The 15781-nt window shown below is 38.5% G+C and overlaps 3 protein-coding genes across 3 annotated transcripts; 2 read left to right on the forward strand and 1 right to left on the reverse strand.

Annotated features, from left to right (window-relative positions):
* Nucleotides 1-265: 265 nt before the first annotated feature.
* Nucleotides 266-3223, forward strand: LOC135653361 (probable protein phosphatase 2C 2). Its single transcript, XM_065175262.1, has 4 exons — nt 266-403; nt 1192-1383; nt 1473-1708; nt 2406-3223. The coding sequence occupies exons 2-4, from the start codon at nt 1195-1197 to the stop codon at nt 2968-2970; spliced, it is 990 nt and encodes a 329-aa protein (XP_065031334.1). The 5' UTR covers nt 266-403; nt 1192-1194; the 3' UTR covers nt 2971-3223.
* Nucleotides 3224-5929: 2706 nt separating this feature from the next.
* On the reverse strand, nt 5930-6741 carry LOC135653352 (ubiquitin-ribosomal protein eS31 fusion protein-like). Its single transcript, XM_065175244.1, has one exon. The coding sequence runs from the start codon at nt 6653-6655 to the stop codon at nt 6182-6184; it is 474 nt and encodes a 157-aa protein (XP_065031316.1). The 5' UTR covers nt 6656-6741; the 3' UTR covers nt 5930-6181.
* A 5336-nt stretch (nt 6742-12077) lies between these two features.
* LOC135652219 (transcription factor MYB61-like) lies at nt 12078-13355 on the forward strand. The gene is made up of 3 exons (XM_065173022.1): nt 12078-12331; nt 12410-12539; nt 12656-13355. Exons 1-3 carry the CDS (start codon nt 12199-12201, stop codon nt 13212-13214), a joined length of 822 nt encoding a protein of 273 aa, XP_065029094.1. The 5' UTR covers nt 12078-12198; the 3' UTR covers nt 13215-13355.
* Nucleotides 13356-15781: the final 2426 nt, after the last annotated feature.

Raw genomic sequence — 15781 nt, forward strand, 5'->3', positions numbered from 1 at the left:
TCGATTCGACGACCCGTCGACCGTGTTCCCATTGGCACTACTCTCAAAACACTCACGTGCGCAATGTAAGGGCGTTTCAGTCATTTTAGTAGATGCGCGCGTCCGGTGAAACTACGGCCACGTTTTCGCACGCGCGCCACACGCTCGCGTGCAGGCGACGGAGCTAGCGACCCACACGTGCCCGTGGCGGCTCCCGCCGAACCGGGTGCCGCCGGTGTCCCCTCGACTTCTCCTATTAAATACTGCTTCGGAGCGAGGCTACGCTCTTAGTTTTGCCCAGAGAAATTCTTGAAGCCACGCCAAAAGTTCGATCTTGAGAGAGAGGGGAAAGCCTTGGCAAATCCCTAAATTGTTGCGCTGTTCTTGGGATCCCTGTAATTTCTTGCGTGATTTGTAGGATTAAGTATGTTCCTTTACTTTCTTGCGCGATTTTTTTCCCTTTGTTTTGTTACTGAGTTAGATCCCTTCAATTTCTTGCGTGATTTACGAATCAGTCGTGTTCTTTCAGTTTCTTGTGTGATTTGGATTCCCTTTTATAATTGACAGAGAAGCAATAATTGGGCCTTTGTTGTTTCTTTTGGCTCAAGATGAATTAGATATTATGGCTATCATGGCCATTTCTTGGAAATTATGCAGGTTCTTGTAGGATGCAGTTCTTGGTGATTTAAGAGGTTGATTGGTTGATTTTGGGCTGAAAATTCACCTTTTTGAACAATTGACGATGATGGTTGTATCATGGAAGTATATGTGGTTTTCCTTTTCTCAAGTTCTGCCATGAACTATTATTCATTTTGTTTTTAGGACTCCTAATTTACTTTAAAATTGACACGAAGCTGGTCTGGTGGTTTTGAACAAACGGATAATAGATGCAACTAGGAATTGTTTGGTTAAGTAAAAGTAAAATTTTGAGCTGATATAATCTGCTTTTCAGATGGATACTGCAATTACTGATACTGTGTGGGTTTGCTAAAATCTCACTTAGAAGTATTTATAGACAAAGTTGAAGTGTTGCGTAATTGATTTGATTGGTTGCCTAATAATGAATATTGTGTTATCTCTGGGCAGTTAGATTGGGATTTTGGCCCTTTTGTGATAAGATCCTTTGTAGATCTAGTCTTTGCTTGTATGTTGCTTGAATGGAATTTTCTGAAATTGGATGTTGATTTTTATTTTTTCTCAAATTTGATTCAGGACATGAGATCATCAGAAGCAATTCCAATTGGGGCTGTGGAACAACTTCATTTTGTTCCTAGCATTCGTTCTGGTAGCTTTGCTGCCATTGGCCCTAGGAGATATATGGAAGATGAACACATCCGCATCGATGATCTTTCAACGCACTTGGGCTCCATGCTTAGGTGCCCGACACCGAGCGCGTTCTACGGGGTAATTAACTAGTATATGACATGGTAAATTAATTCTGTCTGTTGTGCGAAGCTGATTTGATAACCAGGATTTCCGACATTGGTTCACAGGTTTTCGATGGCCATGGAGGTCCGGATGCAGCAGCTTTCTTCAAAAGGCATGCCATAAGGTTTTTATTTGAAGATGCAGAGTTCCCACAGGCATTTGAACCCAACAGAGATTTCTTGAACTCAGTTGAGGACTCTGTGAAGATGTCATACCTTGCTGCTGATCTTGCCTTGGGTGATGATTCCACTATTAGCAGCTCTTCCGGGACTACGGCACTCACAGCACTTGTGTTTGGGAGGTATGTAATCATCAAATGAAATTGCCTTGGATCATATATTTATGACAACATTGCTTGTCGATTTTGGTTGGTTGTTATCTTGTTCTGTTGGATCTTCATTTAAGAGTTCTTACTGAATCATCGAGGTTTGTAATCATCAAATGAAATTGCCCTTGGTCGTAGATCTATGATAACACTGCTTGTCGATTTTGGTTGTTCTCTTGCTTTGTTGGACCTTCATGCAACAATTCTTACCAAAACACGTAGAACTCACAGCACTTGGTGTCTGTCTGGGAAGCATGTAGTCATCAAATGAAATTGCCCCGGATCATAGATTTATGATAACATTGGTTGTTGTTTTACTTTGTTGGATCTTCATTCAAGAGTTCTTATGGAATCATGGAAGACCACCTTAGATCTCAGATTTATGGTCTCATTATTGTTTGCTTAGGAGATATTCTTTTTGTTTCTGTTAATTTCTAATCGGGTGCTCAGCTGAAGATAAAAGACACACTTGGGTCTCAGATCTTTGGTATTAGCGGTGTTTGCCGAAGGAGTTGTATAATTTGTGCTTCCCAAGAGTTCTGGATCACCAATTAATTGTGCAATTATAAATGGGTCTTTGATGGAATCCTCCTACAACTCCTAGTTAGTTGTCACTGTAGTTTTATTCCTTTTTACATGACTTGTGTTGATCCGTTTTGTCAAATTTGTACAGGCATCTTGTGGTTGCCAATGCTGGGGATTGCCGAGCTGTCCTATGTAGGAAAGGTGAAGCAGTGGAAATGTCACAGGATCACCGACCCATCTATGCTGCGGAACGCCTTAGGGTTGAGGCTTCCGGAGGCTACATTGATGATGGTTATCTCAACGGGGTGCTATCAGTCACCCGTGCCTTGGGAGATTGGGACATCAAAACATCTCGAGACTCGCTGTCGCCTCTGATTGCAGAACCTGAGTTCAAGCGGGTCATGCTTACCGAGGACGACGAATTCTTAATCATTGCTTGTGACGGGATATGGGATGTGATGTCGAGCCAGCATGCTGTTGGCATCGTGCGCAGGGGGCTCGGGCGGCACGACAACCCCGAGCAATGTGCTAGAGAGCTAGTGCTGGAGGCGCTGAGGCTCAAGACATTCGACAACCTCACAGTCATCGTGGTCTGCTTCTCCGATGAATCTCGTAATTCTTCACCCACCCTCAGGTTCGGAAGTCGGAAAAGCTTATCGGTGGATGCTCTGTGCAACCTGAAGAGCTGGTTGGATAAAGATGGCTATAAATGAGTTTTGAGTAAGGATTGTTGAAGATAACTAAAAACTATGATAAAGAAACCTCCATTAATCCTTAACTTCGGCTGGGTAGAGAGAGGAGACAAGCAGTTTTTGTGGCATGGTGTTTCATGCATTGTTCTTATGGGAAGAAGGGGGGAAGAGCGGTTGTCTGTAAGTAATATTGAAGGTGGCATGGTGTATCAGGATGATGATGATGGTGTACATTAATTACTTCTTTTTGCTACGTAAAAGAACCGCTTTGTCATCCGTCATTGTCAAATAAAAGTTTTCCTGGTTGGCAAATCATTATTTCTTCAAATATATCTTCTACATTAGTCGCTTCCAAGTATCAAATTACTTTGTTTCCTTCTGCTCATGTCCCCGTACCTCGAACATTCACTCGCTATGTATATTGTTTCAGCTTTATTCGATCTCATTTTGGCACATTAACGCAACTGCGTTACGGTCAAATTGTTCCTTTAATCCCGTAAAATTGGTTAAGGTAGGATCCCACCGATCTCTAAATTAGCAAGTGAGTTTTCAATATATATATATAATCTATAGTAATATACTTTTATCATATGACACTCTCATATTTAATTTTCACTTGAACGTTTTTTTAAAAGATAATTTAAGATTTTTAAATTTATTATAAAATTAAAATAAATTAATATAAAAATTAATATATATTTTTAATATATTCTCATGGAACTCGAGTATAATAATTTTTCTAAGTAAATTGTGAGGAGTTGAAAGAGAAGAAAAAGAGGAAGGAGTAGAAGAAAAAAAAGAAGATGATGAGAGAGATAGATGAAAGGGTCAGTGAACGAAGACGGAGATAGAGTTATTAAAATTTAATTGAATTGACCCTGTTCATCTCAAAAAATCCAATTCAATCCTTAAAAACTGAGTCAACCTTAATAATGAAAGAGTCAGTGAATAAGAGGTGGGAGGTAGAGTTAAAGAATGAAATGAGAACGAGGAGGTGATAGGGGAGATGGGGATAATTTGAAAAACTTGAAGAATAATATATAACTTAATTAAATCAAATCAAATAATTAAAATTTAATTGAATTGAATAGATCCTGTCCATCTAAAAAAAAATCCAATTCAATCCTTAAAAACTGAGACAAACTTAATAATGAAAGGAGTCAGTGAATAAGAGGAGAAGGAGACAATGGACGTAGATATAGAGTGAAGGGAGGACGAGGAGGTGGTAGACGAGACAACAAGAGTGGGGATAATTTGAAAAACTCGAAGAATAATATAAAACTTAATTAAATAATTAAAATTCAATTGACTTGAATTGATCCTGTTCATCTCAAAAAATCCAATTCAATCATTAAAAACTGAGTCAAACTTAATAATGAAAGGACAATCATTATTTTTTTACAAATCAAATAAAAATATTTTGATCAAAACCTAGAAAAAAATATCCATCTAATAAAAACCAAATATGGGACATCATATGATAAAAACCCATTATTAAGATCTTTTTTCAATATGTTACCCCAAATTTTCTAGGGTGTTTTTCTTTCCATAAGTGACCCAAAAAAAAATCTAATTTCGAGAGTTCAATACGAGGAGGAAGCATGCGCTTAGAGTTTATGGTTGGATTATGTTGTTATAGGGAGACATCATAGCCGGGAATTATGTAATTATAGCAGATGAGAGATGAGATCTCCAAATATTGATTGAAAATTACAAAAATTTCAAAGAAATTGATGTCAATCCAGTTTAGAGAGATCACAGTACTATGATAAAAATAGCTCGTATAACTGTGAAGATAGGGAGAATTAACATGTTATACCCAGAATTAGGGCTAGGATATTTTGGGGATTTTATTATTGAATTTTGATTTAGAACTAATTAATAGAGTTCTAAAGTAGGGAATTAGAGAGGATGATTTTTCTAATTGGGTGAGGCATGGAGTTCGATTAGAGATGGGAATCAAATGCATAATTGTCCTAATCGGATTAGAAGCAGAATATGATTTGATATAAGAGTTCCAATTCATTTGAAATAGACTCCTAATTGATTTAGAACTAATAATTTTATCAAGAAATAGGATTTAGAAATTATCTTGGCCCATTAAGTATGTAACATACCATGGCCTTGTAGAACAAAGTCAAAAAGGTTTATCAACCACAAAAATACCGCAAAGGGTTCTCTCAAGAAACCTGGAAAACTACATAATCTTGAATAATTTGGTGGGTCAACCCATTGATGAAGTGCAATCTATCATGCATAACTTCTGCAAGAAACGATACATGATCTTAAGGTCACTTCAGCCACAATCCACGAATTGAGCAAATGAGAACAAGGAAATGGCAGAGAGAGGACATGAAAGGGATAAATAGCTGAATTTTGATGTACCCAACCCACTTGTTTCCTTTCTATAAAATGCAATTAGAATTAAAAGATATATAACCGAAGCAGGTGCATCATTCTTTCCCTGAAGCCTAAATCATGATTCAAGAAGACATGCTAATGATTTAGGATCAATGTGCACAATTAAGGGATCATGAGTTTGAGTCATGATGAAGAGTAAAATGACTGCAACTACTTGGTGTCGTAGCATCCTAAATCATAAATATTTGAAACCAAACATGTCAAGGACCCAATGATCATGTAATTTTTTTTTGTCAATCACAGAAAGCTCTACATAGGTGAAAATTAGACATGGAATAGTACTCGTACAATGATTCAAAATGTTTCACATTGGCAATCATAGTCAAAAAGATCAAGCAATTGACCTTATTCAATAACAACAAGTGCATTTCAAGCATAAAATAGCATATCCATGACAAGAGCAAAAACCCATCACAAAAAAAGAAAAAAATACTAAAATTTGTTACATTAAAACCTCTTGCATCAACTAAATCAATAGCAAAATAAAGCACTAAATTGTGGAACAAACCGCATTACCATCCAATCTGCTAAACAAGAAGAACAAGAATGTATTGCCATCTGAAGAACTTAAACCACCTACTATTACCAAGCAAAAAAGTAATGTAACACAAAACTGAAACATCTCAAACGGTAACAGAAGATTACCGATTTGTCATCATACATCCATCCATTTCGCAGGAACAATCTAAAGATGACATCTTGGAATCAGGTCAGTCCTGATTATTTTGACGTCAGACATTTCGACAAAATCATTCAGAAAAAAGACTAAAAGTAGATAAAAAGATGCTTTTTGATGCGGAAGAGCAGCGGCTCACTCACCTTGCGCCTTCTGGTAGACGTATGTGAGGCCGCATTTACCGCAATAATGGCGGTCGAAGTGGTTGGCCATGAAGGTACCGGCGCCACACTCGGCGTTGGGGCACTCCTTCCGGAGCCTGGTGACCTTGCCGGTGGCGTCGTCGACCTTGTAGAACTGGAGCACGGCGAGCTTCACCTTCTTCTTCTTGTGCTTGATCTTCTTGGGCTTGGTGTAGGTCTTCTTCTTGCGCTTCTTGGCGCCGCCGCGCAGGCGGAGGACGAGGTGAAGGGTGGACTCCTTCTGGATGTTGTAGTCGGCGAGGGTGCGGCCATCCTCGAGCTGCTTCCCGGCGAAGATGAGCCGCTGCTGGTCCTGAGGAATCCCTTCCTTGTCCTGGATCTTGGCCTTGACGTTGTCGATGGTGTCCGATGACTCCACCTCGAGGGTAATCGTCTTCCCGGTGAGGGTCTTCACGAAGATCTGCATCTTTCCGCCACCGCAGCGGCTGCTAGCGTTAGTGTTCGGCCTCCGACGCAGACGCGCAGAGAAGGGTTAGGGCTTGGGCCTCCTCCGTAAAGGAGAGCCCTTGTATTTGTTGTTCTCGGTGTGCTGATTCGCGGGGCACCGTATTATAGTGATCAAGTCGATCCTGACCGTAGATGTAGGCAAGTAATTTTTTTGAGTTGGAGGAAAGAAAAGAAACTGATGTTATTAATCAGACAAACTGATAGGCTTTCTCACTCCCACGGATCATCTCCAGTTATCATCCAGTCTTCGTCTCTGTCTTCATAGGTCAGTAGGTGAGTCTTCTCTGAAGGGATTTGGGAGAACATGAGAGCATGGATCACACCAATTTAATCGTAAGGATGTTTATAGCAAACAAATAGTTAGATTGATACTGCATGTAAGAAGTGGATTCAATCAGCTCTTACATATGATTGGGGTCTTAAACTTGACCGTCTTAAACGAGTCAAAGTTTCGTGCCAATTGCAGCTCCCTCCATGTAAACCTTCACAAAGAATGTCTCTGAAAGACTTTGATGAAGCTTCGCGGCGTCCTCAAGTGTGCTCCTAAAAAGTGGTCTGATCGGTGGCCAGTGGGATGGTTGGTCCCTAAGAAGGTGTTGAAGAGAACAGAGCAGAAGTTTGAGTGCCAACAGAATCTACACTGGACACAATTCATTAGAAGTGGCTGAGGCAGGAAACTTTGTGTTCAGTATTATCACCAAAAAAAGGGGATAGAATGAAAGAAAATGGAGAAGGCATGGTATTTGACAAATGTAGGATGAAACCAGAGTGCCATGACAAATGCTAGCATCATCCGTATGAGACTCATCTAAGTGGTGGCTCTTTCTGACTAATAATCTTCCATTTCTCATGGTCCGAGTTAATGAGATAATGTTTGAATCATTGATCCAAAATTCTTATGCTATGTTTTGATAGTATAGACTTAAAAGGAGAAACAAACTTAGTGGTTTGTTTAGATGTCTATCTTTCTTTAGCAGAGCTCTCATGTAGAAGAGAGGATGTTTCTCCTTGGCTGAGAAATATAAAATTGTAGAGCAGAGAGCAGGGTGGCTGCTGCTGTCCACGGAAGAAGAAGAAGAGGAATCACTCAATGTCGTCCAATGGCTTGTTTGTCACAGAAGATAGGAATGATGAAGCTAAGAGACTATAGCTTTATGTTGCACAAAAAAAAAATATTAATAGGAGGCAAAGGAATGTGAATGGGGGATTCCATGAAGCACATTGTTAGGTTCTTTAACTGGTATTGGCTAATGGGGGTGATAGCCCACAAGTATTCTCGAGTGACAAGACCATGAACGCCACTTCCCCTGCCAATGCTATGAATCAAGCCTCGAAAAGACCTTACTTCAATGTCAAGTCTCTCATTTCAGCAAAGATGTTGGCTTTGTGTAGGGTATTGATGCAGTGATCTTGTAGAAAGAGACAATAAGTTCCATCTGATCCCATTTTATGGAGCTGATTAAAAGACTATGACTAGGAGAGTTGACATAAGAACAACCCATCTTGCAGCATGAGATTTGCTCAGATATGCAGAATATAACTTGTCTGTGAATATTATTAGCAAACGATAGTTTGTTCTTCATGGCAGCCATGTCAGTTTCCATCCCTTTCTTAGCTCTTTGTGTTTCTTCTGTTTGCTTCGTATCTCCCTCCTCTTTCCTTCTTTTAAGATATCCCTCTCAATTTATTTCTTCATATTTGTCGTGGACATAAGATGATGACATGAATTAGGCCATATCTGAACTGTATCGATGCCCTTTTTTCTTTGGCACACATTTAGTCTCCATCACCATGATCTAAAGCATCATTAGTCTCATCGGCCTTTTCCACCCAAAGCCTTTAAGATGGGCAATTAATCAGACTCCACTACATGTCTGTAACAATCATGTAGGGAAGAAGAATGATATCTTCGAGCCATGGCGTTTGATGGTTTTGCAAGCTCGAAGATGATGATGCAAGCTGTGACGAAAGATGCACATCATTTTTCCACTGAGGAAGAGAAGAGTGTGATTGGTGAGAAGAGATGTAACAACACTCGTAAGCTTTTCTTCTTTCTCATGTTGCAAGGGTGGATTGCCATCACTCGTGTCTCTCTGTGACATTCTTTTCATGGATCAAAAGCGAAACAACTTTACTTTTTTTCTCTGGGAGTTAAGCTTATAGGAAGGTTTATTAACAGTGGTTAAACCACCACATAATGCTTGATTGTGTTATGTAGCTTTGTTCACAAGTCATCTAAAAAACGAAAGATTCCTTTGGAAGAAAAAGGAAAGAATATATATATATATATATATATATATATATATATATATATATATATATATATATATATATATCTTTGGAGTAATTGGTTGAATATAATTTACAACATTATTATTCCCATCTTGTAAGTAACTAAGATGATTAGCCTTTGAAAAGATGAATGTCCTCAACATAATATTTATTTATGACACATTGGCTAGTGCAAGAGTGGGTTGTTTATTATATGTCCTAAAGACAAAGGCAATTTGCATGGGAAAAGCTTCCTTTTATCATGCTTTAGGTTACTCACAACCAACCCATTTCATCAAACCTTGACAAGATAAGTGTTGAGTAGGGACCTGAAGAGAGGCATACATAGGAAGTGGTCCATTTGTGGGGCATGGAGTTACTGTCGAACCCCCCCCCCCAACAGGTGCCCTACACATCTCCATCTTCTATTAATTTTGAGCCTATCAAATCTCATGCCCATAGGTATTCGAGGAAGAAAGACATGTGCATGATAATACATGGTTGGATCTTTGTCGGGAATTGCCTTCGGATACAAGGCAAAGAATTAAAGAACTTTGATGATGATTTTATCAAAAAAATAATTAATTAATTAATTAATCAAAATATTAACAATCACATGATTTTTCTCTTCGTATTTCCGATAGAATTTCTACGTGTGTGTATATATAAATTCAAAAAATACATGGATTTTGGATGAAATATATGTATGTACAATTTTAAGTGATCTCAAATTTTAGTATGAAAGGAGACTATTAGTTACATTTCATGTCTTTGTACTAATTTATATATTCAAGAAGATTTGGAGCTAATTTTCCCATGTTGGGTTATATATGTAAAAGAAAAAAAAAAACTTTTCCCGATTAATGGATGGAGGGGTCCATAATATTGGCTGGAAACAGCAAGGATACAAAATGCTAATAGCCACTGCATTAATGGAAGAGATGTCTTCCATCAATCAAATGAATTTAATGTGGCACCAACCAAAAAATTGTCATCAAATGTCATGCAATTAAGTTACCATTTCTTTCGCATGGACTTAGCTAAATCCTTGGAATAGTTCAATTGTAGCAATTGATGGGGGAACTCAAATTAAATAGCTAAGATACCATGCAAATCTTGGATTATTTATCATTCAGGTGATTTATTTTTTATATTATTGATATACATTTGTGTGGATTTTAATATTTTTAAGATAATAATATAATTTATCATCGATAGTTACAGTATACTCGTTATTTAAGTTCTAGTCGACTCTAACACAAAATATCGAGGTTACCTAGTCTCGAGGTTATCTTAAGTCATTAATTTCATTTGAAATAAATCACTTATCAAAATACTTAAATTAAAATTAATAATAATATACTCATTTGATCTTTATAAGTCAATATTAGTCTCGTCTAATATTAGTCACTCAAGGGTTTCACATCCTCGTTAAGGTGTAGTATAATCCAAATCAAACCTTAATATGATGCATATGAGGCATCGTGTAGGAATGACTTCATATCGGAACGATTTTTCAAACTCCATAGTAATAATCTGTTTTTATTCAAACCCCCTCATTATGCTCAAATATTAGATCAGTTTTGATACCAAATGTTACCAACTGAGCTTGATAGACTAATTGATTCATCAACTTCATTTTACCTAAACTATTGATTAAAATATTTAAGTTGAAATCGATACTAATACACTTATTAGATTCATCAATCTTAATCTTGCTTATTTTTTAAGGGTGTTATAATATTTTCTTATTTATACAATATATGTTATTAAGAATAATTTTGTTTATAACAAAACTAAATAGCTCCTTAGCTCTTTGAGAAAAAAAAAAAATCCAAAGAACATCTTTTCGTTACTATTCATTGACCCTTTTGAAAGGGAACTAGTTTTCTAACGATTCAAAACTAAATAAAAAAACTATTTTACTCCAATTTATATTTACTGTATAGGTTAATATTTTTAAAAATAGTACCATTTTCCTAAAATCAATTTTAGTTAGAATTAGCAACTTAGTATATTGATATAGTGATAATATATTAGATTCACTTAATAAATATTGATGGTTGAAAATCTTATTTAATAAATTTTATGTCCTAAAAATTAGTATGAAGATGATGCACTACACACATTTATATTTATCAAAAACTGAACTTTCAATATTTGAAGGTGTTAGCTAATGAGATTGACAAAAACTTTCTGAGATAAACGCTTATCCTTTGAAAAAAATAATTTCTAATCGTTTAAAACGTTAGAATTGGTTTAACAGAGTAGACTTCCAATGGCCTTGGATATCTTTCATCGAGTTGCAACACTATGAGAACCATGAAACAGTACCCATTGAACTGTCTGAAAGTGAAATCCATGATTTATCTTTTCTGATTAATATGTATGTTAAAGGACAGTAATGTCACTGTTGACCTTTGGATCAGTATGAGTGCTCTCAAAGGAAACATAAGCTAAGATTCATTAATTTCCGAGAAACATAATATGCATCTACATCTATATATCAGCTAATTACTTGCTGATCTTAAACAATCTCTATATTTCCACATGATATATATATATATATATATATATATATATATAGGAAAGCAAAAATGTGCTTAGGATTATCTCTCAGCTCTGATGATGGATCTATGAAATAAGTTGTAGGTAATTCTGTGTCTAGAGGAGCAGAACAATATAATTCATCCTTAATTTTTTGGGGGGAAAAAAAGGAAAATATGTTCTTTATATCCAAGAACATCAGTTAGTCCAAGAAGTTCCCCATGGAACAATGAAATTGTCAAAATAAAGGAAGATGTAGTATTTGTTCTTTCTACCCAATTGTGAAGCCTTACAAAGTCTTTTTCCCTCTCTGGCACAATATCGTATGGAATTGGAATACAAGTTCTTATCTTCTAACTTGTGTGTGATGGAAGAAAGGTACACTAATTTAGCAGACAGTCTTTGTGATTAATCAAGGGCAAATGTAGCCATCACACACCTTTCCAACTGCACCACTTGTCCTTGTTCTAACATGCTTAGCTACCTCAGCGTGCATGTCATTCCCCAAATGCATGTATATTAACTTGCTACTTCTACTGCCTTGACCTTGCAGTTAACCAGCAAGCATGAGACCATCTCAGGTTCGATGCATATCAGCACTTGACTCTGACCTCTCTCTGTATCTCTACCCTTAGCAGCTTGGATCACTTTCCTCCACAGTCTTGAGCTGTCGATTCCTTAGACATGGGGAGGCACTCATGCTGCTACAAGCAGAAGGTGAGGAAGGGGCTGTGGTCTCCCGAGGAAGATGAGAAGCTGGTGAAGCACATTACAGAACATGGCCATGGGTGTTGGAGCTCCGTCCCTAAGCAAGCAGGTACTGCAACTTTGCTACCCACGAGCTCAACGCATCACGAACAGTGACCTCGCCATTGTTGTCTCTCTTGCTCATCAGGTCTGCAGAGGTGCGGGAAGAGCTGCAGGTTGAGGTGGATAAACTACCTGCGGCCTGATCTCAAGCGAGGGACGTTCTCGGAGCAGGAGGAGAGCCTCATCATTGAGCTCCATGCAGTGCTGGGAAACAGGTAGAATATAATTCCCTCCCGCCATCCCCCCACCCCCCTCTCGATCGTCTCGATAAGATCTGAAGTGTCACCCGCACTCACTGACCTACTGAGCTAATCGACGACGACATCTCCAGGTGGTCGCAGATCGCAGCTCGGTTGCCGGGTAGGACCGACAACGAGATCAAGAACTCGTGGAACTCCTGCATCAAGAAGAAGCTCCGGCAGCGAGGCATCGACCCCAACAGTCACCAGCCTCTCGGCGACTTCAAGATGCCTACTCCGACCCCGGAGAACGTCAACCGTGCAGTGGCCGAGAATTCAATGGCGTCGACCTGCCTATCCGATCCAATGGCTGTCTTCTCCCTCGCACAGTTGAGCTTCCGCCCTGACGACAGTCCCCATTGCAGCACAGTGATCGATAGTAGTCGGAGCAGCATGAGCAAAGCTAATGGAGTGGAGTTACAGAGCAGCTGCTCCTTCGACGGTGGCATCCTCCCTTGGTCAGAGTTGGCCCCGGACACGGATGCACAGCTCCACCTCGAAGGGGAGTCAGAAGACCTCAAATGGTCGGAATACCTTCAAGGCGTCTTCCCAACACCATCAGCATCCCAAACCCAAACCCAACAGTTTGGTGCTTGGTGCTTGGCACCAGAACCAGAACCAGCAACAGTTTCTGCTTTCAGACATCCATGACAAGGATTTCTAGATGATGCAGATGGGTTCTGGCCAACTTTAGATCGTCTAATCCCAACTCAGAAAGAAGAAATTTAGAGACAGTGACTCGTGTGTGTATGTCATCACATATCGAGTAAGATTTCTACTCCTAGTTTACTGTTTCGGTCTGCTTTTCCTATCTCAATGTCAGTCACTCTCAGAGATGCAAAAGGCTTGTATCTCTGCAGACATGATTTGTAGCTGGTGGTTTGAGAGGCCATTGGTGTGGGTGTCTCTTTAATGCATGGGCTCCTCATGATGCTGATACCTTTTGTTGCAGAGTGCAAAAGTCATGACCTTTCTTTTATTTCCCACTTTTGATAGCTCTTTTGATGTGTGTATTCCCTTGCACATGTTCAAGTTAGAGCAAAAGCAAAAGGAAGAAGAGAATTGAGAGGTAGAGGACAGAGGATTCTATTCTTCCACAAAGGTAAAGCCTCCTAAGGCTCCTTCCAACATTTCCAGCTTTCTTCCTTTCTTCCGAGTCATGTAATTAAACATGTTCAACATCTGGAGAGAGGCTGCATTGGGGACATCATGAAGAACAGAGAGAGAGAGAGGGAGAGAGGAGACAGATGAGTAACATAGCCCATGACAGGAATAAAACCTGCAGAAATTAAGGATCAAGTAGAGGATTGCTCATGTGTCCTAATGCAAACACAATATAGCATGCAGCTTAGTAGAAGCTCAAAGGCATTGAGAATGGCATGATGAGGTGATGATGACGAGTAAGAGTAGTAGTTAGCATGAGTTCTTGAAATTGTAATCCATACTGGGACACGAACCAGTTATCTTCATATTCTTCTTCTCCCGTAAAGATAAGCGATAGATAAATGTCTTAGTGAGAGTAATCTTAGAATGTAAAGCCCTGTTGAAAAGATGATAACTAACTATGATCCTCTTCCATAAACAGTCAAGAACTGCAACAACATTAGCAGAGTGCCTATCAACTACTTAAGATTGCAATGGCAAGTTAACGAGAGAAAAAGACAAATTTTGAACTTACGCTATGAAATAATTAATATTAGCGATCCGAGAAGAGATAAAAGAAAGACCTCAAACTTAGATATTTTTGACTTTGTTGATTTTGTTAATGTTGCAGTTGGTTTTGAGGTGCAAAAATGGCCAACTTATACATAGATCTAACAGGGATGCTAATTTGAACTTTTTTTTAAAATCTAATTTAATCATTCGTCCGATGTAATGATATATAGTTTTTTCTCCTTTTACAAAGTTAACGACGAGATCATCAAAAATCAAACAATTTAAGGAAAAACCACAACTCAGTACAAGGTTTGTTCCATCTTCACAATATACTCATGGAGACATTTGCTGACTTGTGGCCAGTAAATTGGAATCTACATATGAAACGCTTCATGCAAGGCATTGACATTTACCAACATATGATTTGATTTGTACTCGAGATTCTATGAATGCTTAGACAAAAGGAAGTAAGATGCACAGAACTCAAACTCTACATTTTGGGATGACTTCTGCTTGATATATTTCAATGAAAGAGATGTAAACCTGCTATCTATCTCATCCCCTCATCTAGAAGAATAGACCCAAAGTGCAAGTCCAGAAACATTTCTAATGACGTGCAGGATAGCAAAAACTATGTGCACCATGAATTATGGTAGCAGGAAGAGAACAAATCACCATTGCTAGAGTCTTTGGTAGAAGAACATAAATAGATAATCCCCAAGAGATGAAAATAACAGCATAATGATCAGCAGATGCCAAGATTCATGATAATTATTATTCATATGGGTAATAACATATTCTAGTGACAGGTGCAAACATTAATATTCAGAATAATGATTGTCAGCAATAACACAATAGAAGTCCATCAGAAATCAACTTGAAACAGTAGAAAAGCAGCAGTTGTTTGCTGGGTTAAGGTATGTTTCTGAGAGTATTATATTTAGCTACTGCATATTGACGTTAGCTACTGCCCTACACTCATGTAGCTTGAAATGAAGCCTTAACTGGAGATTGCAAAGGGGATAAGTTTGACCAATTCCAATATGACATTATTTTCAAGCTGGACCCAATCTTATTTGGGTTAGCATCGAATTGATGCCCACCCAAATTCAATTCCAAGCCTAATTCAAATAGAAAAAAGAAGGTAAATTCGATATAAGTTTAGATGTCTGTAAGATATATGTTATGCTTATTTTCCTAGTTCATGCAGATCAGAGTATAATGTCATATTTTCTGAATCCATGACCTCGACCAAAATAATTGGAGAAGAAGGCAGCCAATGGGTTGACTTTGGAGCCCAAAGAATCACTGAAACAGAGAAGAGGAAGCACTAAGCTGCCTGTAAAGGTTGACTATTTTTTGCTGCAGGTGATAATTGACTTCAACATCAAGTAACAACTACTTCAACCAGAGAAGACTAAGCACAGAACTGGCTCTAATGGTTGACTCATTTTGCTACAATCTAACAAATGGCCTTTTGGAGCGGATGCTGCCCCCAGGCACTTAGGCTCTCAAATGACCAAGTCATTGATAGTGGATGAGACTTGATACAGTGCATTTAC

Source organism: Musa acuminata, chromosome BXJ3-11 (assembly GCF_036884655.1).
Source record: "Musa acuminata AAA Group cultivar baxijiao chromosome BXJ3-11, Cavendish_Baxijiao_AAA, whole genome shotgun sequence".
NCBI classification, from domain to species: domain Eukaryota; kingdom Viridiplantae; phylum Streptophyta; class Magnoliopsida; order Zingiberales; family Musaceae; genus Musa; species Musa acuminata.

Coding starts and splice junctions, on each gene's coding strand:
- LOC135653361 (XM_065175262.1), top strand. CDS start 1,195: ATGAGATCATCAGAAGCAATTCCAATTGGGGCTGTGGAACAACTTCAT. Junction 1,384..1,472: donor CACCGAGCGCGTTCTACGGG/GTAATTAACTAG, acceptor ATTGGTTCACAG/GTTTTCGATGGCCATGGAGG. Junction 1,709..2,405: donor ACAGCACTTGTGTTTGGGAG/GTATGTAATCAT, acceptor AAATTTGTACAG/GCATCTTGTGGTTGCCAATG.
- LOC135653352 (XM_065175244.1), bottom strand. CDS start 6,655: ATGCAGATCTTCGTGAAGACCCTCACCGGGAAGACGATTACCCTCGAG.
- LOC135652219 (XM_065173022.1), top strand. CDS start 12,199: ATGGGGAGGCACTCATGCTGCTACAAGCAGAAGGTGAGGAAGGGGCTG. Junction 12,332..12,409: donor CTCCGTCCCTAAGCAAGCAG/GTACTGCAACTT, acceptor CTTGCTCATCAG/GTCTGCAGAGGTGCGGGAAG. Junction 12,540..12,655: donor CATGCAGTGCTGGGAAACAG/GTAGAATATAAT, acceptor CGACATCTCCAG/GTGGTCGCAGATCGCAGCTC.